The sequence below is a fragment of the Anolis sagrei genome, chromosome 3 (genome assembly GCF_037176765.1).
Source record: "Anolis sagrei isolate rAnoSag1 chromosome 3, rAnoSag1.mat, whole genome shotgun sequence".
NCBI classification, from domain to species: domain Eukaryota; kingdom Metazoa; phylum Chordata; class Lepidosauria; order Squamata; family Dactyloidae; genus Anolis; species Anolis sagrei.
Genome location: NC_090023.1, coordinates 222,772,167 through 222,798,640, shown reverse-complemented (window position 1 = coordinate 222,798,640; position 26,474 = coordinate 222,772,167). Strand labels below are relative to the sequence as shown.

Here is a 26,474-nt window from a genome sequence, read left to right as displayed (position 1 = left end):
AACATAAGGGTATAAAACAATAGCATTAAGACTCGCTCCAACAATGCATGACAAAAAAAAACAACAAAAAAACAAAACCAGACATACTAACAGACATACAAAGATGGTCATGATCAGGCTATTAAAAGGACCGGGCATGGGATACTGTAAAACAGCATAGCATAGGGCTGGGGGATTGGAAAAAGTGCAGAGAACAGAGTACTATCTGGCAAACTAGGGACTGGGCATTAATTTTTATTTATTTATATATATTTTTGTGTCAGGAGCAGTCGCTTCTGGTGTGAGAGAATTGGCCATCTGCAAGGACGTTGCCCAGGGGACGCCTGGATGATTTTTGACGTTTTTATCATCCTTGTGGGAGGCTTCTCTCATGTCCCCGCATGAGGAGCTGGAGTCAATAGAGGGAGCTCATCTGCCTCTCCCCGGATTTGAACCTGCGACCTCTCAGTCTTCAGTCCTGCCGGCACAGGGGTTTAACCCACTGCGCCACCTGGGGCTCCTGGGCATTTATAACTAGCAACTTGTCATTCTCAAATACTTGTTGGAACATCCGGGTTTTCAGATCCATGCAAAAGGAGGACAGTGTAGGGGCTTGCCTAATCTCCTGGGGAGGGTGCTCCAAAGTTGGGGGGGGGGCACCACTGAGAAGGCCTTCTCCTTCATCCCCACCAGCCGTGCTTGCTCTGCGGATCTTAGAGCCTGCGCCAGTTCCTAGCGAAAGATGCAGTTTCGAAGATAGGTGGGGCCCAAACCATTTAGGGCTCTGTAGGTCATAACCTTCACATTGATTTAGGACCAGGTCTTTCATTCATAGAATCACCGTAAGTCATACCTAGCAGACTTTATGCTCCAGGACTACATCTTTGAAAGAAGAAGCAAATATGTATCAGGCCGAATCAAGAAGAATTGGATTCTGAAATGGGGGAAAATTAATAGATAAAGTCAAAGGAAAAGGAAAAATATAAAGATTTGAACCATTCTCTTTCTACGATTGTACAATTAAAATAATATTTGAATGAAAGATAGTCATGTTCCTGGTGGGAGGAGGGGGGAAGGGTATAAAATCGATAGACACAAGTGGGAAATAAAGGTGAGATAGGCAAGGATAAGAACACTAAGAAAATAACATGTGATATGTATTTTGAAATGGGGATGGATTGTGATATTAGTCTACCTGTGTCTGGAATAAAAATGTATTGGGAAAGAAAGAAAGAAAGAAAGAAAGAAAGAAAGAAAGAAAGAAGGAAAAGAGTCATATTGATGACAGAAAATTAGAATAACACTTGATATGAACTAGTCCTTAAAACCTTAAATCTTGGTGGTTACCTTGTCTTTGAGAACTAGCTCAGTGTGGATTTGAAAATGAATTCCCTAATGATGACTTGTAGGTTTGAAGTGCCTATGGTGTGTAGTTCCTTTGTTGTGCTGTTAGGGTGCCAGCTTCAGGCCCCTTTCTCTGACCCCTAGCAGATTTCTTTGTGTGGGTTTTGTTGCTGCAGGGTAGACATTCATCGGAAGGAAAATGCTGGCGCTGCAGAAAAACCAATCACCATTCACGCCACCCCAGAGGGGTGTTCAGAAGCATGTCGCATGATCCTTGATATTATGCAGAAGGAGGCTGAAGAAACAAAATCGTGAGTCTTTCAAGTGTTGGTAGGGAAAATGGGAAATGAAACAGTAGTTGTTTTATTTAGCTACACAAAGGAAAGAGACTTGTAGCACCACTAGTAATAAATCTTAGATATTGTGAAGGCTCATATTATGTATATAGAGAAGGACTTTGAACCCAAAGCAATCTTCTTTCCCATTGTTATCTTGTGTCTAAACTGGCTATTCTTTTGATATTTTCAATTGGACAAAGGAGGAGAGAAATCAGTTTGAAGAGCAATTCCCCACAACAAAACCATATTTTTGAGTGATCCCACTCAAAAAATGATGCAATATGGAGTGCCTAAAGTAGATCAGGAACTATTAGCATATTCCTGGACAATTTGGAGTAAACTAGAAAGGATTTCTGACTCCTAATTTAACAACAGCAACAATAACAACCGCAACTTGCCTCTTTCTTCCCACCAGCTTCAATTTAAATTGCTGGTATCAATATAATTGGAGGCAGGGAGTAATCAGGATTTTTATGAGATAATATATAAACTCCATTTGATCTCCATACTAAAAACGAAATCCTGGTGCACGAATTATTTTATTTATTTACTTATTTCATACATTTGTATCCGGTCATTCTCACCCCCAGAGGGGGACTTGGGGCGACTGTTAAATGCCCAAACAAAGACGATTATAATAACAATTTACATTTAAATTGTTCAGACAGGTAAGCTGACATGAAAGAAATCATAAGTTTTTTCCATGTCCCTCAGAGCTGAAGAGATTCCCTTGAAAATCTTAGCACACAATAGCTTGGTTGGGAGATTGATTGGCAAAGAAGGACGAAATTTGAAGAAAATCGAGCAAGACACAGGGACCAAGATCACCATTTCTCCGTAAGTATCAATGACCAAATGATGTAGAACCTCTCATCCCAGATGTTTCAAAAGTCAGTATTATAGTACTATACAGCACTTAAATGAAAGAGTGTTCCATAACTATCAGTGTAAGGTTCTATAGTATCCTTTATCAAAATATTTCAGATCAGAAGTGTTTTAAATTTTTACAGATCTTGTAATATCTGTATTTGCATGTATGTACATAATGAGAGCTTTGAGATGGGACCGATCTCAATAGGAAAGTCATTTACGTTTCATAAACACCTTGCGAACATCTTCTATATCAGTGGTTCCCAATCTGGGGTCCCTAGATGTTTTTGGCCTTCAACTCCCAGAAATCCTAACAGCTGCTAAACTGGCTGGGATTTCTGGGAGTTGTAGGCCAAAAACACCTGGGGACCCCAGGTTGAGAATCACTGTTCTATATAATTTTGTGCATGAGAACAAAAATGTCACCATCTCTGCCACCCAGTTCGACAATTTTGAATTTCAGACTAATTTCAAAAGAGTCTCAGCTTCTCACCATCATTTCAGAGGTATGATTAATGGTGGTTACTGGTAAAGGTCCCTCGTTCATTAAAACTATAGCCTTCTGACATTATAATGTTACAGTTATATAGCTCTTCTTTTATTTTATTTTATTTTTTGAAAATGATATTTAATTAATATTCTAATCTTTTGGATCATTCAATTTATTATTTGGTAATTATGCCACACCAACATTTCTAAAGTAAAAAACGCATTCAACCAAAAATCATTTGATCCCACTCATTCACTTTCAAGTTAAAAGAGTTTGTTTTTCCCCAAAAGCTTACTTATCTTCCTCAACTAAACTGATAAATAATATACTGTATTGTACTAGCTGTACTACCAGTCATAGGGCATGTTATAAATTCCAGAGGAAACAGGATAGTTTCCATATGTTCTTTTGTAATTGTCCAGTTTGCAGGACTTAACCATTTACAACCCCGAGAGGACCATCACCGTGAAGGGTAGCATTGAGGCCTGCTCCAATGCTGAAGCAGAGATCATGAACAAGCTACGGGAAGCCTATGAGAATGACATTGTGGCAGTCAATGTAAGCTTCTCCTTCTCCTGTTCTCTTGGTCACCCTCTTTTTCTGTTTGTTGCATCGAATCCAATTATAATAGTCAATATTCCCTGCGAAGGTAGATGAATGTGTTCTCAGTGCTCCAAAGAGAAAGTCAAAGCATCTTCCGAACCACACTGCATGAAACCTGTGTGGCCTAACACTTCACTCCCAACTCAGTTTTCCTTGTACTTTGTTTCTAGCAACAAGCCAATCTCATCCCTGGACTTAACCTCAATGCGTTGGGCATCTTCTCGACAGGCTTATCCATGCTTCCCTCTGGCACTGGAGTCCGCAGACCTGCTGTCAGTACTCCCTACAACCCTTTTGCTGTAAGTTGAGAGTTTGCCCCACTTCTGTGTATGTGAGTGAAAGTATATTCAGACCTGACCCCCCGCAGAGACAGAAGGAACCAAGATCTTAACTGGAGAAGGTTAACAGAAGCCTCTGCTTTTCTTGCAAAGAGGTCAAACTGTGAAAAGACTTGTTTGTCTGCTGGCAGAATGGCTTTTAGTTATCTTGTCTTTGTATTTTTGTTTGTATTTGGATTTGTTGCACCTTTTGCATTGCTTTTTTGGGAGAGGGATGTTTAAAAATTGTATGCAACTTCTGTGGAAGGAGGCAGTGGAGACGCTGTTGTAAACATATGATTTTGGAGTTTAATGTCCCCATAGTGAGGTGGGGCAGGGAAAAGGAACAGTACCATGTAAATGTGAGGTCTTTGGGGTGGTTGTATCAGAAGTTATTCATATGGGAGCCAGTCACTGTCTAAATGTTGGCAAGGACAGCTTTTAGAGAATTCAAAACATTTATTTATCTCACAGCCCAGGTTTGGTTGCTATTTTCAGAAACCAAGTACTGAACATAGTACTTTAGAAGTTTTTCATTATGGCTAAATGATTATTGAGTATGATTGGACTCAAATATTTGGTCAGAGAAGCAGGGGTTGTTGGCTACTGTTGGATGGCATCCTCTCCTTCAACAAAAAGGGGCCATTTCTACCCCACTGAAGAGAACAACCATATAAGGCAGAGGTGGGGAAATCTCCATCCTGTAGATGATTTATATCAGTTATTGTTAAGCTGTCTCATATTTGTTCAAAGAATGTCAGGAACTAGTACCATATTATGACTACATAAGAAAGTTGATTCCCTACCAACTAAACAACAAAAATCACCTAAAAATAATAAAATAGTACCTTAAAAATACACACAACCTATGCAATTAAAAAAAATGAAACAATATTTTAAGGAAAAAACAACTCACCTCCAAAAAAGCATGTTTATGCAGAAGGCATGGGCAGATTGATATGGGAAGAAGTGTTGTGTTTTATTTATCATCTTCAGCCATTTTTAGACTGGTTACCTAATTCTTGAGCTGGTTAAGTTGACGCTGTCATGAAACAAAAGTTTTGTGAACATAAGAGTTGCCCTTCTGTAGAGTTCATCTACAGTGTGTTGTTTCCAGTAATAATCAGCCAGATGCTTTTGGATGGCCAAAAGTAGGACATAAAGGCAACAGCTGCAACATCTGTTGCTTTCCCCCCACCATCTGCTCTTTGGAAACCTGTGCCCATGGAAGTTCTGTTCTTAGCTAATTGTTTGGATAGGTCTTGTCCCTCATGATTGAGTCAGCACTGTTAGTGGCTATCAAAACATCTAATGGCAATGAATTCTTCAAGTTAATTACAACATTTGTTTCATTCTAAGGTGCATTTCCCCCAAATATAAACAGAAAGGCTAGGTGACCATCTGCCAGGAATGCTGTACTCTGTCCAAGTGTAGTTTGGTAGGAACGTCGCAGGATCGTGGCCCAGCAATCCTGTCTGTACGTCATTGCCTCTTCCCTCTTTGGCAGAGTCCTATACGCTCAAGAAAACAATTATCCCAAAGAGGGCAGCATTTTTTTGTGGTTCTGGAGATGGTGTGTTTTTTTTCCCTTCAGGTCCAGAGCACTAGAGGTATAAGTTGTCATTAGAAATGCAATCCCAACGCATTCCAGTCCCCTTAGTTCCACATCCCTCCCCTTGAAACACAAAACCTATCAATCAATCATTCCTGCTCTCAGAGCAGTTTCAGTGGAGTCTTAAGCACATGTTCACGAGACAAGACTAGACATCCCTTTGGGGGAGTATTCTGATTTTCCTTTTTTCAATGATACTTCTTCCTGGAAAGTTGAGCAGACAGGTGATGGGATTCAGGAATCTGTCCTTCTCTTTTACATGTGCCTTCCTACCTGGTGTGTCACATTCCCACCTGGTTTGCCACTGGGGAAACCAGGAAGAAAAGAAGATTAATATCAACATGTGATGGAGGGTTCACAGGAACCAAAACACCAATTTCTGTGACAAGGAATTGTAATAGGATTTGCCACACCCTTGTTCACTGCCAGAAAGGTAGAAACATCCTATCACCAGCTAATAGACCCCCATCTCGTGGTGCAACTGCATTTTGATAAAGTAGGTTTGGGAGAACATTTGCAATAGTAGTAATAGTGACTTTTTTCATGTCAGAAGCAACTTGAGAAACGGCAAGTCGCTTCTGGCGTGAGAGAATTGGCTATCTGCAGGGATGTTGCCCAGGGAATGCCCGGATGTTTCACCATCCTGTGGGAAGCTTCTCTTATGTCCCCGCATGGGAAGCTGGAGCTGACAAACAGGAGCTCACCACATCTTGCAGATTCAAACCACCAACCTTCAGATCAGCAGTTCAGCCGGCACAAGGGTTTAACCCATTGCGTGACCGCAGTGCCATGATTGTGACTGATTAGCATTAGCGAATATAGAGCAGCTACAGATCCATAATTTTAAGTTAACTGTAATACAATATGTTAGCCATTGTTTTTAGAACCAGAACTAAATTTAAACCAGAGTTCTTTCAGATTCAAATCTATTAATAATGGATCACAAGCTTTCCTGAGGAGTCATTTCTTTTCCAGCCCCCAGTTTTTGCTGTTATTATTATTATTGAGCCAATCAATGAGAAATCCTTGATGATCTAGTGCACAGCACCTGGAGATCTACCAGTAGATCCAGACCAGCCTTTTGCATATCCCTTCAATATTGTGTAACTCTTTCGAAAAAACTCTTTCACACTTCCTTTAACCTTGGTTAATTCCTAGGGAGTTTCCTGATTATTTAATAACCCACCACCCCATCTCTGAGTAACTCCAATCTGTTTAGATACTCAACCACACAGATTTACCACCTCCAATACAATTTTAGAATGTATTCTTATTTCTCAAGCTATTCCCTCATTTATCAGCCCATTTCAATTCTCCCTCACCCTTTTCTACAAGTAGTATTGTTTTCCCCCTTTCCTTTTAGCTGACATTTTGGAGCTGTTGTGTATGCTCAATCCTCCTTGAGCTGTGTTGTGAGTTGGCCTCCTTAACACATTTTTAAGAAGACTGTTTTGTACTTGATAATCTCCTGAGCAAGCTGATACTACGCTTCCTTTGTTTCTCAGTGGCCCTGTTTACTGTTAGAAAGACTGACAATATTGTTCCAAATCAACTCAGCACAGTATTATCTGAGGAGGCAGGTTATGCTTTTAGCTGAGAATCATGAAGTCATCGATTGATGGGAGAGGACAAGTGATGTTCTATGTTTATAAAGTTGCCCCTGTATCTAGAATGAACCGGCACATCGGGAGGTACAGAATATTGGTTTTTGGTTGTAAACCCAGAGGGCAACTTGCAAGCATTTTGGGTGCATGAGAACTAGAGCTTGAAAACATTCATTTTGGGCAGGGTTTAGCTCCCAGTGACCAAGCTGAAGAGCGGGGGATTTGAGGAGTTATTGTCCATAAAGTCATTTTTCCGAGCCCATGCAGAGCAAGGACGTGTGGCCTTTCCCTGCTGACTGTCACTTTCTCTCCTGACTTAGAGCCAAATGGCATACCTCTCGGGCCTCTATGGAGCCTTGCCGAGTGGCGCATACCCTCATCAGCACTCCGTAAGTGGGTTGCCCTGTTCTTTCTGGATGCTGGCCTTCCACACACCCTGCTTGCAGCACGCCTGTCTGTCGCTTGGGAGGACTGTTCTTCTGCACCTTTTTTACTTAGCTCCAAAGAGAAGGAATTCTGCTCTGGAGCAGTTTTTCCATACTTTTGCACACATAGCTGCAGCTGCTTCCTCTGTCTTTTCTGGTAGCAGGAACTCCTTTTCCTATCTTATGTTTTGAATGATTCTCTGCATAATATCATGAGAAAAGACAGGCAGGGGTGTTGGCTAGTTAGGATAGTTTTTAAATATTGCTTTATGACAAAATGAACAGTGAATCCTAGCATAACTGTGTTGTTCTTATAGCCAGATAATGAGACCGAGTACTCTCTTTTCCGAGCAGCAGCGGTTCTTCAAATTTATTTATTTATTTATTTAAAACTTTTATATCCCAATCTTTTCACCTCTGTAGAGGGACTCAGACCGGCTTACAGCAAGGATTCAATGCTACTAATACAAGTTAAAACATCATACAACAATACAAGATTAAAATACATATAGATAAAATACATATATACCAAATCGCCAAGGTAAAATCATGTTCAACTCAGTCCGCATATGTGGTCACTCACTTTGGCCTGTAATCAGTCTCAGCCATTATTCTGGGAATGCTTCGTTCCATAACCAGGATTTCACTAGCCCAGCAAAAAAAAAAAATGTCCCAGCAAAAAAATATCAAACACTTCTACCGAAGATCTTTTTCTAAGGCACCCACTTAGTTTATGTGCCTGGGCACTTTTTGACCCTCCAGATATTGTTAGACTGCAGCTTCCTTTATTTCTCACCATTTTCTAAGATGGTTAAGGCAGTGGCAAGGACGTACTCTCCTTATTCTTGCATGTTAGATTTGCCTGTTGTATAAAGCACCTCCATACAGATCATTTTTAGTACTGATCATTTTTAGTAATCTGCCATAATCCTTAATTTCCCTACATAATGAAGTTTCTGTGCTAAGAAACCCCTCCCACATAAAATTAAATAAATGGTGGGAAGCACACACACATACAGTAGAGCCTCACTTATCCAACCGTCGCTCATCCAACGTTCTGTATTATCCAAAGCAGTCTGCCTCCCGCCTGGATCCACAGCTGTTTCAATACATTGCGATGTTTTGGTGCTAAATTCATAAATACAGTAATTACTACATAACATTACTGCTTTTTCTGTTGATTTGTTGTAAAACATGATGTTTTGGTGCTTTATTTGTAAAATCATAACATAATTTGACGTTTAATAGGATTTCCTTAAACCCTCCTTATTGTCCAACATTTTCGCTTATCCAATGTTCTGCCGTCCCATTTATGTTGGATAAGAGAGACTCTACTGTATATGTATATATTGTATATAGAAGCTTTGAAATGTCATATATGAAAACCTATGGCCTTAACCCAACTTCCAATCCCAACTGGGGCTGAGCCATTCGTTTCAACATTTATTGACTCTTCTCTAGTAAGAACTGGCCATTGGATTTAGGCCAGTCTCACCCAATGATAGTACATGGTTTTGGAAAGCATGTTTAATCATCCATAATTTGCTTACCTGGGCTACTCACTTTTGATTTGTTTGTTTGTTTGTTTAGTCATCCTCACCTCTGGAGGACAGTTTACATAAACTTTGGATATGGCTGAGTTGCAAGGGAGAAAAGAGTCATATGTGCTTCACATTTCCTGTTTCTCTGCGTCACTGTAGTGTCTATATATAAGCTGCCTTGGATTCCATCTTGGGAGAAGGGTGGGATATAAATTCAAAAAATAAATAACCTAGATAGATTGATAGATCAGTGGATAGATATTCCAGTGTTCCTCTGGATCAAAATGGTTGGGGTGAAATGAGGTGACCGAAACCACAGGTTCTGGAAGTGGGATTCTCTTATGCATCCTGTTGTCTTGTGTTTTCCTCCTACAGCCAGTGACCTAAATCCAGTTGCTAGTTCTAACTAGAGCAAACCCACTGGATCACTGAAACTTACATAAGTTTTGACTTAACAAGTTTAAATTGATTTTGATGGATTTTACACCAGAACCTATTTTAAGAAGCAGAACCATCCCTTCCTAATTCTTGCCAGTTTGGGCTAGCCAACAGAGAAGGCTGGTAACCTTGTTTATTTATTTAATCTTTCTGGTGATATCAATGGGAATGGAAATCTGTGTGCCAGTTCCAGAGCGGTTATAATTTTTCCCTCTTTGTCAAAGATATCTTGAGTGAACTGTGGTTTTTTGGTTTCTGTGAATCAAAGACTTCCTTATTCCTTGGAGAACAATCTGTTTTTGGGCATGATGCTGCCAGTGATGCTCTCTTTCAGCATACTAGTGGCTTCCAAAGGCATAAATCCTACCCTGCAGCTGAACAGCCTTCCATGACATTGTACAATATGTCACTGTACTGCTGTCAGACCAATTGAAATCAATGGGGCACACACACAGTTAAATGTTCCCCTGTGAAGTTGCCATCTATTGTCTTACTACTTTCAGTAGGTCTTCAGCTGCATGCATTGGTGGCCTCCACTATATTTAGCTCCCTGTCTATAATGGGAGTCCTCTGTGTCCTCTTCTGTCAGACACCGTGAGTGCTTTCTTGTGACTCACTCCATTAATTTTCATACTGCTGAGGTGGAAAAGTTCTACTATCTAAATTTTCCAGTCCTTTGAGTTGCATGTGCTCAAGCAAAAGCTTATATAGATGTTGCTGTAGGAATGTATTTGCATGTGCACACTCAGTAGTACACTAAGACTATGAAGTGTGTATTTTTACACAAACCATTCAGAATATTACTATTGCAAAGGGATGTTGTAGCACCTTAGAGATAATAATAAATAATAATAAACTTTACTTATATCCCGCCACCATCTCCCCAAGGGGACTCGGGGCAGCTAACATGAGGCCAAGCCCAGGTAATACAATAAAGCAAAGTAAAATACAAACAAGCAAATAGTAGCATCACAGTAAAATGCAAACAATAACAAAATATACAATAAACAAAAGCAATATAAAATGGTAGAGGAATTAAAACACAGTGGGCGGGCCAAATGCAAAGGATAAAGTTATAAAATCCTGGGTGAGATGGATAAATAAAGTATTGTATCTGAAGGGAGACTTAGAAGGGGCAAACAATGAGGTTAATCTTCATTAAGGGGCGAGAGAAAGTGCATCAAGAGGACAGATCTATACTGGGACGGACATGGTATGGTGAATTGTTCATTCGTCAAAGGCACACCAGAAGAGCCAGGTTTTTAGGCCTTTCTTAAAGGCTGCCAAAGTAGGAGCTTGCCTAATCTCACTGGGTAGCGAGTTCCAAAGCCAAGGGGCCACCACGAAGAAGGCCCTCTCCCTTGTCCCAACAAGCCTCGCTTGTGATTGAGGTGGGAGCAGCATAAACCTTCATAGGCTAAATTTACTGCCTAAAATGTTTCTGAGGAAGTAGATTCAGTCTATGATAACTAAGGTTACCAAGTTTGTTCCCTCAGTCTCTAAGACTAACCGCATATTGATATTCCAAACGAATACAGCTAGATCTTTGATTTCTACATCTAGAATTTGGACAATATATTTAATACTTTCTATTATTAATTTCAAATTGTCTCTATATCACCACTCTTTCAGAGTATCCACCAGGGTAGAAAATAAGGAAAGGAAAGCAAGCTGTGAGCTGTTAATATCTTACTGAGTGGTTTGTTGGAAGGTATCTCCAGAAGAGAGGCTATTGTTGTGCTGTTCTGAGTGGCTCAAAGGAGTTAGGTATATTCTCAAGTGCATGAAAGATGGATTTGTTATTCTGTAATGGACTGCTAAGTAACTTGTCATATTCCTAATTAACATGGTAAAACACCTCTCCAAACACACAGACTTTTCAATACATATTTAGTGTGGAAGTCAAGATTCTATCTGTATTGTGAGAATAGAGCCTGAAATGGTAGATATTTGGGTTTGATTAATGTGTTAGTGGAGCTTAATTCTAAGTATCATGCTGAGTGTTTTTGTTTTGACAGTATTGGGTGCTTGAGAGGCAGTATGTTGCAGTGTTTTGAATGCTGGACTCGGATTTTGAAGACCAGTGCTCAAATCCCCACTCGGCCATGGAAAATCGCATGGTGACCTTGAGCAAGTCATATTCAGCTTCAATTTAAGGCAAAAGCAAACCCTGTCTGAACAAATCTTGCCAAGGAAACCCATTAGTAGGCGTGTCATAAGTTGGGGAAAAATGTGAAGGCACATACAACAATTGTGTGTAACTAGCAATTTAAGAACAAGATAGCAGTGTTATTTTTATTTTTGCCTGTACCGTGAGATTCCCTTCAGAGTGAGGAAGGGTTTAGTAATTCCTCATCTTCTTTCCAAGCACCTGAACTGGGTGCCTTTTCTTTGCTGGTGTGGATTTTCTTTGCCAGCTGCCATGGAGGGCCAGTCCTTGCCTGCTTTCTTCTCTGCCTTACTGCTGCATGCAGGTCAGATTGACTCTATGAGGCAAGTGCACCTTGGGAAGCAGGCAGGAACATTGCACATCTCACATGCCAATGTACATTTTCTGTCTCTTGCCCCCTTCAGGTGCCAGAGCAAGAGGTAGTGAATCTGTTCATCCCAACGCAAGCAGTGGGTGCCATTATTGGAAAGAAGGGCCAACACATTAAGCAGCTGGCAAGATTTGCAGGTGCCTCAATCAAGGTAAGAAAGTCCACATATGTTCCTTAATTCAGAGGACCTATAGATCTCCAGATATTGTTGGAGGTTGATTGTTCCCATCAACCTCATCCTGCATCATAATAGGAATTCATCAACACCTGTAAGGCTATAGGTCACCCAACTCCATCATCCTCTTATACTTTCCATCACAAGAACCAGCTGTTGTAGCAGTCTGGCCACCTTATACTCGGATCTCTTAAAGAAATGGCTTTTATGAGAGTCTGTGTGGTATAATTCGTAATGCGCTATGAACTGAGAAACTCAGGTAGAGAACAAATAAGAAACATCACCAGAAGAGGGTTGTTTGTATATTGCTACAACAAAACATAGCTTGGAAAACTTCCATCATCTCTACAATATTTACAAGCTATATTTGCATTTTTTCCCCTCTCTCTCCCCATCAGAAAGTTAATGCACTAAGGGTTGCTACAGGGGGCAGACAACCCCAGTTGCAGCAGTTCCACTGCCTTCCAGTTTGTTACTGGGCACAATTCAAAGTGCTGGTTATGACCTTTAAAGTCCTAGATCAATGGTTCTTAACCTGTGGGTTCCCAGTTGTTTTAGCCTATAACTTCCACAAATCCCAGCCAGTTTACCAGTGGTTAAAATTTCTGGGAGTTGAAGGCCAAAACATCTGGGAGCCCACGAGTTGAGAACTACTGCCCTAGGCAGTTCAGGTCCAGGCTGTTTGGTCAACCACATCCCCTTGTACGAACCTGCCCAGACCGTGAGATCTTCAAGAGAGGCCCTTCTCTTGGTCCCACTTCCATCTCAAGCTCAGTTGGTGGGAATGTGAGAGCGGACCTTTCTTCTCAGTGGCTGCTCCACGACATTGGAACTCCCTGCCCATGGAAGCCAGAATGGCCCCCTCCCTGCTGTCCTTCTGGCAGCAGGCTAAAAAGCTTTTATTCAGGCAGGCTTTTAAAGATTAAGGTGTTTAAGATCATCAGGGCTGCTGTGATTTTGTGATGTGGTTTTATATGCTTTTATGGCTATATTCTGGATTGTTTTAATATTAATGTTGTTTAATGCTGTTTTAATATTTCTATATTTGAAGTTGTACTGAATTTTTTTTAGTTGTGAGCTGCTTTTGAGTCTTCGTACAGAGAGGAAAAAGCAGGATATAAATAAACAAAATACATAATATAAGCACGGGATTTCTCTTCTACAAAATTTTGACACTTTTTTAGAATCCTGTTATAATCTTTCCCAGTTTTCCAGACTGGTTTAGAAAAGATAGCTGGCTGTGAATGCAGGACAGCTGATATATTTAGGAAGTGACTCACTATTGGAGTCTGATTCAAGTGACTCTTGAAACCTGAAGACAAGTGGGCCTTCCCGGCCCTGCATGACACTTGTTGGGGAAGGGTTGGTGACACTGTGCCAATCAAAGCAGCCTATGTGTGAATCATGATGAATTGGGACCTGTGGTATATTCAGAGAGCAGACAGTGACACACCCAGATTAGAGCTAAATCTTATGTTCTGGACCCTTGCAAAACAATTGCTAGATTAGTGCTGAGGTGTGTTTTGCTTGTGCTACTAAGGGTGGCTTCCTAAGCAGGTTTCCCGTTTATTACACGGAAGTGCTTGAGCAAATGAAAACTGAAACGTGAAGTGCCTCTGAGGCTGTTAGATCCAGATTTTTGGAAGGGGCTGTCTATATAAAGCTTGGCATCCTTTGCTAAAAGGTATTTTCTGCCTCCCTTTGCTTCAGTGACCATCCAGGTGGTTGGAGGGCTAATGGATCACCATATCTGTCTTAAGCTCTGTAGGCCAACAGGGCAACAAGTATTCTACCCAGACTATGGATTACTTGTCTTAGCATGACCTCATATGCACATATCCATGGTTTCATTTATCCAGCAAAATATGTCCTCTAGGCATTTTCTAGGTTCTCCAGTTCAACTTTATGGTATTCATGTTTACTGTTATCTGATATTTCACATCTCCACACAAAATCCAACACACAAAGTCCAAGAACATGGCCTCCAAAGATACAAAGATCATGTTGTACTGAGGATTGTGTATTTTTCAAATGGAGATTTCAAAGAAGGCGATTTATAGTACAACACAAATTGCACTACAAATTGCAGTGCAATACAAATACAGCTCCTTGGCTTGGAAATTGAGATAAGCACCTCCCCCAGAGCTGGAGATGAGCCCTGCCTCCAGAGCCAGAAATGAAAGGAGAAGCTTTTGCCCTTTTGTGTGTATTTGTATTTCATTGTAACAAGGCATTGAATGTTTGCCTAAGACTGTTTATATGCTGGGAGAAGGGCGGAATATAAATAAAGTGTTATTTTTATTATTAGCATCATTATTATTACTATTAATTGTACTGAGGCCTTTGGCAAAAGAGAGAAAGGTATCCATGGTGTGTACCAGTAAGAAAAAAATTGGGGCAGCTTTGTCTTTTAAGCTAGGTATTATGAAGAACATGAAGCGAATAGATGACACAGTGTACAGTAATATAATAGTGAAGATAACAAGCATTGTGGAGATCAGTGCAATATGCAATGTCTTCTTTTAATTTGGGAACCTATTCACTGGATTCTATATAAAGTTTTTTTTTTCAAAATCCATAGTACATCAGTGGTGAACAAAGGGATGGAAGAATTTGCTGTGCCTGATTGTGTTTTCTCACATTGCAGATTGCACCAGCTGAGAGTCCAGAAGCCAGTGAGAGGATGGTTATCATAACGGGGCCTCCAGAAGCACAATTCAAGGTTAGTACACAATGACCTTTCGTGTGAACCAACCACAAGGTACAGGAGGATAGCAGCTGCCCAAGAGAATGTGAAAGGCTAGCAGTTGTTGAGTTCAACTAACCTAGAAACACTCAGAAATCCCATTCTTATTCTTTGGAATGGTAAAATGAGTTGTTTGCATCTCATAACTGTGCTCGCAGATTAGAATTGAGTTGGAAATTCAACAACTTTCATTTGTTTTCCTAGGCCCAGGGACGAATATTTGGGAAACTGAAAGAAGAGAACTTTTTCAATCCAAAAGAAGAAGTGAAGCTTGAAGCCCATATTAAGGTGCCTTCCTCTGCAGCAGGTCGTGTGATAGGAAAAGGTGGCAAAACGGTAAGTTGGGAAATATATATCAGGTTCAAGGAAAGTATTTTTAAGGAAAATCTGCTACTGTGCTTGCTACCTAGAGCAGTGCTATTCAGCGTGGTGATTCACAGCCTAGTGCCAATCTGTGAGTCAATTGGGGATCCATGGTAAGTTTCTAAGAAAGAAATATATGTGGGTACAGTACCAGTCTGTAACACACGTAGCACTTCCTTAGAGTAAGTTCAAGTCTGTTTTCCTTTTGGATTTGTTTGCTTGCCTAGACATAGGGCAGGGATTGGATGGATATCTAAACATTCTGGTAATGCTTAGTGTTAATGTTATCAACTTACAATAATCTGAATGTTGCAAAAATGTAAAAATGAACAGTATGAAAAAATAAATTTGCTGTATGCTCACTTCTGTAGGTGAATGAATTGCAAAACTTAACTAGTGCAGAAGTAATTGTACCACGTGACCAAACACCGGATGAGAATGAAGAAGTTGTTGTCAAAATAATTGGTCACTTCTTTGCCAGTCAGGTAAAGTATTTTTTTAAAATATGATTATGATTTGGAGATTAACCATAACTCAACATTTTGAGCTGTTGTGTTGTTGAAGGCTTTCATGGCCGGAATCACAGGGTTGTTGTAGGCTTTTCGGACTGTATGGCCATGTTCTAGAAGTATTCTCTCCTGACATTTTGCCTGCATCTATGGCAGGCATCTCAAAAGTTGTGAGGTCTGAGCTGGTTTGAAAGAGTATGAATATTGTATATTTAATGGGACATAAAATATATAACATTTAAATTTATATGTTGTTAGCACTAGAATATAGAAACACATGACTTAACTTGAGTAGCACCATATACCCAAGGTACTTGGAAGTCCTTGGACAAAGGCAAATTGGTAACTTGAAAAATGCTTAGAATAGTATATTTGAGGTACCACTTTTGAAAGGTAATGAAAGCATTTCTTCCAGCTTTAAAAGCCATATATTTTATGCAAGGTTGTTTGCTAACTGACAGCAGAGTAGCCTACAAGAATGCTTTCCAGCAAGAGTGATATTTTCCAGCAGTAATTTCAACAAAGTTGGACCCATTGTGGGTCACATACGTAACAGATACCTCATACAGTTCAGCTAAAGATGTGGTAAACACATGGGCAACAAAGTGAGTGGGTTTCAAATTTTTTGGCAGCTGGGAGGGAAGAAGGTATAGGTTAACCCAGGCATGGGCAAACTTGGTCCCTCTGGGTGTTTTGGATTGCAACCGGCTGTTAGGAATTGTGGAAGTTGAAGTCCAAAACACCCGGACGGCCAAAATTTACTCATGCCTGGTTTAATCAGATACAACCCAGTTGCCAACTATCCAATGTGCTTTTTGTTTCCTTGCTTTATTAATGAAGAACTGTTTTTTCCTCTACTGCAGACTGCACAGCGCAAGATCAGGGAAATTGTCCAGCAGGTGAAGCAACAGGAACAGAAACACCCTCAGGGAGCCCCTGCCTCGCAACGCAGCAAATGAGGCTCCCGGGTGCCTGCCAGCCAGCAACAACCGATGAATGTAGCCCTTCCAACAACTGACAGAATAACCGGACCAGAGAGCAAACCAAAGACTATCTGGAGGCATCCAACCCGCCCTTGAGGCTGGGGCTCTGCAGAGGACTTCTAGTTCCCAGGGACGGGGAGGGAGGGCTTCAGCCGGCAGGGGAGGGCCTCCCACGCACCACAGCCGACACAGAGTCTGTCTAACAGTACAACGCTATCCCTTTAGTTGGACTAACAAAGGCAGAAATTTTGCAGACAAACCTATTCAGAATCTTTTCTGTACATGTGTGTACATACTAGGAAAACTTTTTTTACACAGTGCATGGGCTGTTTTACAGGGCAGCATTAATATATTTTAGAATTAATATAGCTAACTAAACTAACTCCAGACTTTAATTTCTTTTTAAACAACTACTTTTTTTTTAAGGAAGGAAAGATGTTAGTCCATTGTGGATTTTTAACAGAAAGTAGGTTGGAGACTTAGGATGGCAACAGCCAAATTTAAATGGGAATCAAAAGTAACCAAGATTTAGAGGGGCTTTAGGAAGACTGAGGGCAGCTGCCTGCCGCTTTGGATTGCCTGTAAGTGCCAACAGAAGGGATACCGTCTCGTTAGCAGAGGAATCTCTATGCATTTCTTTCTCCAGCTCATGTGATCTTCTCTTTGCTTCACAGATCTCAAACTGGTTTTTGCATACAGTCTCTTCTTTTGTACCACCATTCAATGCAGTGCTCCAAGTAAACACATCATGGAAAAGTTACAAAAAGAACCACCCAGCCACAACTTCCACTTTGCTTTTCAAAATGCCAAGCTACAGATACACTTAGGTTTCCTAAGGTGGTGGTGGGGGGACTTCACCCTGCTTACAGGGAAACAACACAGTTGGTACATTTTGTGTGCAGGATGCTGCCACCTATACTTTGGGAGGTGGGTTTTTAAAAATGGGATTGACAGGAGGGTGTTGGCCCAGGGCATGAAAATTGCAACTTTTTTTCACAAGAAAGAAAGAAAGAAAAAAGCAAACAAACAAACTACCTCAGGTGTTTCCATACCTCAGCACCTTGCTCTTGTGTGTCCCTTTTTGAGATTTTGTATGCCTTGTAAAACTGAGAGTTGGAGCATTTTTTATTTTTTTAATAAAAATGAGTTGGAAATAAATTTAGACAAGACAGCTGCCAGGTGGAAGAAAGCATCATTCTGTATGATGACTATTCTGTATTATCCTTCTGCTAGATGAGAATCGATGGCCTTGAAACGTAATAAAAAATAATAATAAAGGATAGACATGCAAGAGACGCTGGAGCAGAACTCCTGAGTTTGAAAGGTTATGCACGATTGAGTTTTTTCTGTGCTAACGAATGGATGCTATACTGGTTTTTGTGAATGCACCGTTGTATCAACAGAATGCAATGCCAGTTTTCTCCACTTCAGACAAGTGTTCTATGAAAAACAAAATATACCCAGCTAACAAGACTCTGACCCAAGTAGTTTTATTTAACACCAAATGACCACCAATGAAAAGCAGATGCAGTAGGCCATATTTCAGAGGAAGGACTAGCAAAATCATCTCTTGGTATTCCTTGTCTAAGGAAGCCCTAGAAATTTTACATGGCTGCCAAGTCAACATATGACTTGAAGGCACATAGGTCCACATAAGGAACAAACTTGGCAGTGAGCAACCCTTTTTCAGTAGTCTACTCCCCTACTTCAACTAGAAGGTTATTTGCAGTCTCGTGAGGTCAATGTGTGTAACAGAAACAAAACATACCATTATCTGGTTGATTGTGACTATTTACATTATAATGACACTCCATATTTTGAGGTCAATGTCATAACTATTGCTTTAGTGTGTTCCAGTTGTCTCTCACCTTGTTTTTTTCTTTATACAAAATCTTGAGCAGAGTAGCACCGAACCAGAAAGCCAACTAAATATGGAAATAGGACTGAACCAAGATGAGGTGGTAGCTAGTAAGCTACACAGTATTTGAGGGTTAGTGTGACAGAAGTCATTAACATATGCTAAAACAAAGTTTACAAAGCTAACTGCTCACAAAATTAATTTTATCACATACATGTTTACATGCTAACCAACAATAGGTAACAATGCCTATGAGTTCTCCAGTTCCTGCTTTTAACAGAGAACTAAGTTGCAGATAAATAGCTGATTCCATTAACAGCTTCATGCAAGTGACCAGGTTTCAACATCATCAAATGTCCTTTGGAAGCAAACCCTCCAGTTCTGAGGGTTCCCACTGCCTAATGGTGTAGTTTTCAGAATTTGGCTAATGCCACGGAAATACAGCTTATATTTAACTTACAACCCCTAAGGACGCTCCTATCTGAAATAGTTAACAGACTCACAGTGCAATCTTATGCATACCGATTCAGAAGTAAGCCCCAAATTACCTTGAAGCCACAATGTAAGTGTATATAAGTTGTTACTCGGCATACAAGAGTACAGAGAACAGGTCATGGAGTTTTCCTGGCATGATTTGTTCAGAAGGGCTTTGCCTTCCTCAGGATGAGAGAGTGACTTTCCCAAGGTCACCTAATGCAGTTGTTCTCAACCTGTGGCTCCCCAGATGTTTTGGCCTGCAAATCCCAGAAATCTCAGCCATTTTACCAGCTGTTAAGATTTCTGGGAGTTGAAGGCCAAAAGATCTGACGACCCACAGGTTGAGAACCACTGACCTAATGGATTTCCATGAGTAAGTGAGGATTCAAACTCTGTATTCACTCGTAGTCCAACACTCAAACCACTGTTCCACACTGCCTCCCAGTATGTGCAGGACTACAGCCTAGAACATTAGCTCACTATGCTTTTAAATGGTTAAGAGATTTTTAAAAAACTTGTGTTGCCAGCCCATCTTATTGGAGTCTCTTAGGATCACTGAGAATATAAGCACTTTAAAATGCAGTATAATATCAAGGATTTTAAACAAAAAATGAATTTGCTTAAACATATCAATCCAGTAACAACTCCTGAAACATAATGTATATACATTAAGGTAAAGCTCCTTAAATGTGGGCTGCCACAAATTCCATTGTAGATGTGTTCCTGGAGAAGAATGAAAACAATGGTGTAACCCTGTCTAGAATGTTGCTGCTTTGTTATAGAATAGTGAGCTCCAAACATGTTTCCACTTAGGGGGGTGAGCAACTACCTGAAGTTTGGAGCTGAATGCACACCCCTCACTGAATGAAGGAGAACGAAACAATGCCAAAGGTGTTTCTGAAGAGGGGCACATTTTCTGTTTCAAGTGTCAGCTTCAATTAATTTTTTGCAAGGGTGTTGTAGTGTGAGGTATTCCCTCAAACTTAGTCCCTCACTTCCTTTTCTCCCGCTTAAAAATTACTCCTTTGAATACTCAATTCTCTTCTTTTTCTATGCCAATAAACAAGCTGATGGTGAACACATTAATCATGTGCAGAGAAAAGAAACAAGGTTTTTCAGCATGTTCTGTACTAAAGACCACAGCCCTTTAACATTCAACTTAATAATTTCCAGAGTTTATCCCATATAAAAGGCATCTGCAAATTAGAAAATTCCTGGAGTTCCTACCCTTATCCCATAAACTTTTATGAAGCCATTTAGTACTAAATCTGAATATTTTTTTTAATTTTAGCCATTTGCTGATAAATTTCACTAACTTCTGTTCTGCCACCTCAGAAGTTCTGAGTAAAAATAACAGTGCTGTTCACATTAATTTAAAACAGGTTACTCGTAGATAAATATTTATTTCTAATTTTAGTTCATAAAAGCATTTTGGAATTTCAACATGTGTTCATTTAAATACAATACAAATAAATAATTTCATACAAAGTTATGATACTTTTAAATAAAGAATGACCCTATCTAGGGCTTTTAACTAAGGATTTGTTACAAATCAAAAGGGAGTTTCCATCTTTCAAAATCACGACAAATCCAGTTTTAGAAAGAAGGTTTCCATCTTCCAGTAGAATGAGTTTTGCTTTGATCCATGATTAGCCCTTTGAATGAAAAAAAATTCCAATACAAATACATGCTCTTAAACATGCTTTGTGGTCTCCACTGAAGTCCATTCAAGAGGGTACTTTGAATCGTGCTGCATAAGAGAGAGGTATGGGGTTCAGGCAGCTAACAAGTCACTTGTTTTGTTACCAGATGACAGGTACATAATACTGTCCGATTCATGGAGCTAGAGCAGCTGCTGATGAAGTATCTCCCACACCATCCTTTTGCGGTAATAAGGCATGTGACACTGCAAAACAATGAGCGTACAGGACTCACTCACTTAAGACAAAATGTCCTTTTGTGGGAGTCAACATGCAACCCCCTGCCCCTTCCATGCATTGTTAGTATTCCAAGTTACTCACCTGTGAAAATACAATGGGTTTATCTCTGGAGATAAAATCTGCGTATTTGCAAACAAATACTCCACAGTCACTGCCATTCCGTTGCTGCGGAATTTCCTAAGGCAGGGAGAAAACAGATGTACAGATGCTTCAGTTAGTTCCTTTTTGCTTTGTTTTACTAGCCAATTACCATAGCAAGGCTCTCATTCTGACACAGCAAAGCCGTGTCAGATAAATACTGCATTTCACATTCTTCTATTATAGTAACACAAAGTTGGGACTATAATGCTTACGAACTCTTTACTTTAATGCAGGCCTCTTCAACTTGTGGCCCTCCAGGTGTTTGGGCCTCCAACTCCCAAAAGCTTTAGCCAGCTTGTTCAATGGTCAGGAATTCTGGGAGCTGAAGTCCAAAACACTTGGAGGGCCACAGGTTGCAGACGCCTGCTTTAATGGTTAGTTCAAGGATGAGAATTTGGGTGGAGGGGGGAGATGGACATCTTGAGCTCCTTCAATAAACTAACTTAATTTTAAAGATGTTTTGGAAACTGCAGTGGGTCAAGGGAACACTTTTTTGCTCCATGACCTTTTTGTGGGCTGCTTGGACAGCCAAAAACAAACAAACAAACCCAAACAAAAACAGGGAGGAGGGACAGTATCTGTCCAAAGAGAGCATCCTTCAAGGATAAGCAAGTCACACTCTTTTTGTCCCCCCAAAAGGTAATCTGAAGAGTCTGGAAAAGTGGCAGCCAGCAACAACCATGTTGGAAGTGGGACTGTTCTTTATCCACATTTTTAAATGCGTGAGTTGGGTCTGCTTAGAGCTGAGCCTTCTTTTTTATGAGAGGAAGCATTTTTTTCTAAAATGCTGAAGATTAGGAAATATGGTGATTTATTATATTTACTAGCCGTCCCCTGCCACGCATTGCTGTGGCACACATGGGGGTTCTGTGTGGGAGGTTTGGCCCAATTCTATCGTTGGTGGGATTCAGAATGCTCTGTGATTGTAGGTGAACTATTAATTCCAGAAACGACAACTCCCGAATGTCAAGATTCTATTTTCCCCAAACTCTACCAGTGTTCACATTTGGGTATATTGAGTATACGTGTAGTTTGGTCCAGATCCATCATTGTTTGAGTCCACAGTGATCTCTGGATGTAGGTGAACTACAACTCCAAAACCAAAGGACTGCCCACCAAACCCTTCCAGTATTTTCTGTTGGTCATGGGAGAACTGAGTGAAGGACATACATTGGGTTGTTAGGTGTCTTGTGTCCAAATTTGGTGTCAATTCGTCCAGTGGTTTTTGAGTTCTGTTAATCCCACAAACGAACATTACATTTTTATTTATATAGATTTACTTTATTCCTACCCCGCTCTTCTCACCCTTGCAGGGGACTCAGAGCGGCATACAAATGGCAATATTCAATGCCACACATTCAACAACATAAAATACAATACAGCAATGTAATAAATAATTAAAACATATAAATAAAAGGGACAGCTTGCATAAAATCAAAGATTAACCTCACATTGGTTGATACAATACTTTGTGAAGACCCAAGATGCAATTTGATTTCTGTATCCGTGCTAAGAGACTATGGTTGCAAGATTATTTTTGATGAACAGAGAGGTCAAGTTACCTTTGGTGGAAGATACATTTTAACAGCAGATGAATACCGTGGATTTTTCAGAATAAATCCTATAGTTAAGATTTGCAGGCAATGCAAAGAAATATGATTTAGAGATTTTAACAATATATGCTTTGCGTGCCTATTTAAGCAGCAATAAATGAACGATTCTGCTCCTTCAAAGTCTTCACTGAGTCAGTTTGGACTTGGTTTATAAAACTGATCTCAACCCACTCCCCAGGGTTGCTTCTCATACACCTACTTTTGATATTCCTAATTATGGTTTCTTTACAATGTTTGAATTTTAGATGTAGCACGAAACTCTAGTTTAAAACAGAAAGAAAATTTACAACCTCCCCTCTTTCCCAAGTCACTTCCTCCAAAGGAATGAACCATTGCTCTTGAGCTGCTGGTTTTCCCATTAGGAAGGGTAATCCCATTTTTACCACCTATCACTGATTTGAACATAATGGCATAGTACAGATAAAGTTTTCCCCTTGACATTAAGTCTAGTTGTGTCTGACTCATCTCCATTTCTACATTGAAGAGACAGCATTGTCCGTAGACTCCTCCAAGGTCATGTGACCAGCATGACTGCATGGAGCGCCATTATGTTCCTGCAGAAGTGGTACCTACTGATCTCACATTTGCATGTTTTTGAACTGCTAGGTTGGCAGAAGCTGGGCCTAACAGCGGAAGCTCACCTTGCTCCCCAGATTAGAACTGCTGACCTTTTGGTCAGCAAGTTCAGCAGCTCAGCAGTTTAACCAGCTGTGCCACCAGTGGGCCCTATAATGGCATAATTCCACCCAAACATGTCTCTTGCCTTCTCAAATAAGAAATGTAGTGATGCCCAAAGGATAAGGCTCATATGGTAGGATCCATCCTATCCATCACCCAATGGAAGGCTCAGGAAAAACAAAGCTGCCTTGACACTGGCAAGTGTGTCAGGAAAAGCTGAGTACAGCAAAAGCACCAGCTGCCGGGCTGCTTCTGTAACTGATGCCTGGACAAGGAATCTCTTCTGGCAATATGTAGGGTTTCTGCAGTGAAAGAAAGTAATAGAACTGTAAAAACCAGAAGGTGGTTGCAACCTACATTTGGTTTCATACTATAAAGTGTCCATGATGAAGGATTAATCTCCAGGTTTCTCTTGACTTTGCTTTCATCCTGCAGATACTGCCTGTTGAATAAAAGCACAAAATACTATTTATGATTCTCCAAATACAGGAAGCATATTTAAACAGTTGCCAAATTTTGCAGAACAATTTTTTTTCAATCACCCAAAAAATTTGATTGGCACTCCTCAAAATGGTGCACGAAGACCGTTTCACACAATTGTAGCAATTGCCATTTGACAAAGGAAAGCTACTGCAAATCAGTCATTGCTGAGAAATGCTTTCATGCAGTTACTGTAACATGAATATAGTAAAAAAGGTAAGTGAATATAATTTAAGATGAATGGGTAGTTAAATAAGGTATTTAAAACTAATACATTTTACAGTAGTGTCATACAGACTTGTACAAAGTACAATTATGCACCAAGTACAATTATGTGATGAAGATATATTATACTATGAATTACTATATAAGTTGATATTAATACAATATGTCAGAAAATAGCTTGTCTTGGGTCACTTGTTCACAGTCAAATAAAACTTTTCAAGTTTTATGCTAGGTATTATATAGCTCCTAAGAGCCTTCCTAGAAGGAAGCATGATAACAAAAAAGGAAAAAAAATCTTATTGGCATACCTAGCACATTTACCACCTGGAATTGATCATTTTAAACAACTTTTCCTGTCAACAATGAAATTATTTCAGTATTTATTTGTGTCAGGAGTGAACCAAAACAGTTGTATTGCATTAAAAACAAACAAACAAAACACAAAGTTTGCAGACTTGGTATTCTATTAAACGTCCTTTGACCAGTAGCTGGCCACTTGAAGTGCCTCTAGTGTTGCTGCAAGAAGGTCCTCCATTGTGCATGTGGCAGGGCTCAGGTTGCATTGAAGTAGGTGGTCTGGGGTTATTATTTCAGTAATAAGTATGAAGTGAAACTAATAATGCCACAAAAGTAATGCAGATGGTGAAAAAAGTAAAAAGTAGAGAGAATCTGTTGAACTAACCTCACACTCCCTCCTCTCTCTACTCCACACACCTCATCACCAGAGGCAGCAGAGGTAAAGGTTTCGCCTGACATTAAGTGTAGTTGTGTTTGACTATGGGGGTAGTGCTCATCTCCATTTCTAACCCGAAGAGCCAATGTTGTCTATAGACACCTCCAAGGTCATGTGCCTGGCATGACTGCATGGAGTACTGTTACCTTTCCACCAAAACGGTACCTATTGATCTACTCATATTTGCATGTTTTTGAACTGCTAGGTAGAAGCTGGACCTAACAGCAGGAACTCCCCCTGCTCCCCAGATTCAAACCGCCAACCTTTTGGTCAGCAAGTTCATCAGGTCAGCGATTTAGCCCACTGCATCATCCTGAGTCAGTTTCATTTATGAGGCCTATCAGCTATCATAAAGCACTTCCCACTTTTCTTTACATGCAAACTTCAATCTTTTCCTCAATCTCCCAAAGCAGAAGGGAGTGATGAAGGATGCTTGGCCTCTGGAAGCAGGTCTCGTTACTTCCTGGCCAGTCCACTGCCCCTGCTTTATTTATTTATTTACCCTATTTATATCCCACCTTTCTCAACCCCGAAGATTCAAGGTGGCTTTACATATAGGCAACTATTTGATGCCTTAAAACAACAAACAATTAAATAAAACTAAAATTAAAATTTAAAATTAATGCATATTAAAACATTACATTCAATATTAAAACCACATTGGGGGGGGGGGGGTAGGGATCAGGGTAATCCCTTCCCATGGAAGAAGTACTAAAAGTAATACTGGGCAATCTCAATTATCCTGAATCACTGGCACCCCTACATCTCTCACCCAGTGGTAACACTACTTCACAATACCTAGTTGAGCCCATAGGTCACTGAAAAAGGGCTCTATCAGCAACAGCCACCTTCTGTGGGGATTTGGATCCCCAACTCCCCAAAGGGTGAGCAGCAGAAAATGTGTGGTAAGAGCAAATATGAAAGAAGCCCCTAATAATAAAATGGGGAAAGGGAAAGGGGTGCGACTATCTCCATCTTTCTCTTTTCCCCAGAAATGGAAGCACCCCTCCTTCCCAGCCCTGCAACTCCTAGCCTCACTTTTTTCCCTCATATTAGGCAGTAGTCCCCTGCATCAGAACATAAAGCCAAGAATAAATGGCCCTAGAAAGGCCAATCACCACAACTGCTGCCATTCAGCACCTGCTATTCAGGAGCAGCAGTATTCACCAGCCATTCATGTGCCTTGCCACCCCCTGCTGCCCCTTCCTTGGCCAGTCCATCCTTCACTGTCCTGATTTCTTTTTCTGTGTCAGGAGCAACTCGAGAAACTGCAAGTCGCTTCTGGTGTGAGAGAATTGGCTGTCTGTAAGGACGTTGCTCAAGGGACACCCAGCTGTATGATGTTTTGCCATCCTTGTGGGCAGCTTCTCTCATGTCCCCGGATGAGAAGCTGGAGCAGACAGAGGGAGCTCAATCTGATCTCCCCAGAATCAAACTGCTGACCTGACCAGT

The 26,474-nt window shown here is 40.4% G+C and overlaps 2 protein-coding genes across 3 annotated transcripts in view; one reads left to right on the top strand and one right to left on the bottom strand.

Annotated features, from left to right (window-relative positions):
• The window catches only part of IGF2BP2 (insulin like growth factor 2 mRNA binding protein 2), a 76,469-nt gene extending 58,119 nt beyond the window's left edge, over positions 1 to 18,350 (top strand). The window contains exons 7-16 of one of the 2 annotated variants that reach the window (XM_060768032.2): positions 1,500 to 1,634; positions 2,376 to 2,498; positions 3,444 to 3,579; positions 3,795 to 3,923; positions 7,478 to 7,546; positions 12,136 to 12,252; positions 14,924 to 14,998; positions 15,227 to 15,358; positions 15,757 to 15,870; positions 16,758 to 18,350. In XM_060768032.2, coding sequence (XP_060624015.2) covers positions 1,500 to 1,634; positions 2,376 to 2,498; positions 3,444 to 3,579; positions 3,795 to 3,923; positions 7,478 to 7,546; positions 12,136 to 12,252; positions 14,924 to 14,998; positions 15,227 to 15,358; positions 15,757 to 15,870; positions 16,758 to 16,853 — 1,126 coding nt within the window. In that variant the 3' untranslated portion in view covers positions 16,854 to 18,350. The remainder of the gene's footprint in view (positions 1 to 1,499; positions 1,635 to 2,375; positions 2,499 to 3,443; positions 3,580 to 3,794; positions 3,924 to 7,477; positions 7,547 to 12,135; positions 12,253 to 14,923; positions 14,999 to 15,226; positions 15,359 to 15,756; positions 15,871 to 16,757) is intronic. The other variant, XM_060768033.2, reaches the window with a different exon arrangement.
• A 2,245-nt stretch (positions 18,351 to 20,595) lies between these two features.
• SENP2 (SUMO specific peptidase 2) overlaps positions 20,596 to 26,474 on the bottom strand; it is a 28,222-nt gene continuing 22,343 nt past the window's right edge. Inside the window, exons 16-18 of the mRNA XM_067465912.1 lie at positions 23,942 to 24,026; positions 21,234 to 21,329; positions 20,596 to 21,118 (exon numbers count right to left, since the gene is read on the bottom strand). Coding sequence (XP_067322013.1) covers positions 21,056 to 21,118; positions 21,234 to 21,329; positions 23,942 to 24,026 — 244 coding nt within the window. The 3' untranslated portion in view covers positions 20,596 to 21,055. The remainder of the gene's footprint in view (positions 21,119 to 21,233; positions 21,330 to 23,941; positions 24,027 to 26,474) is intronic.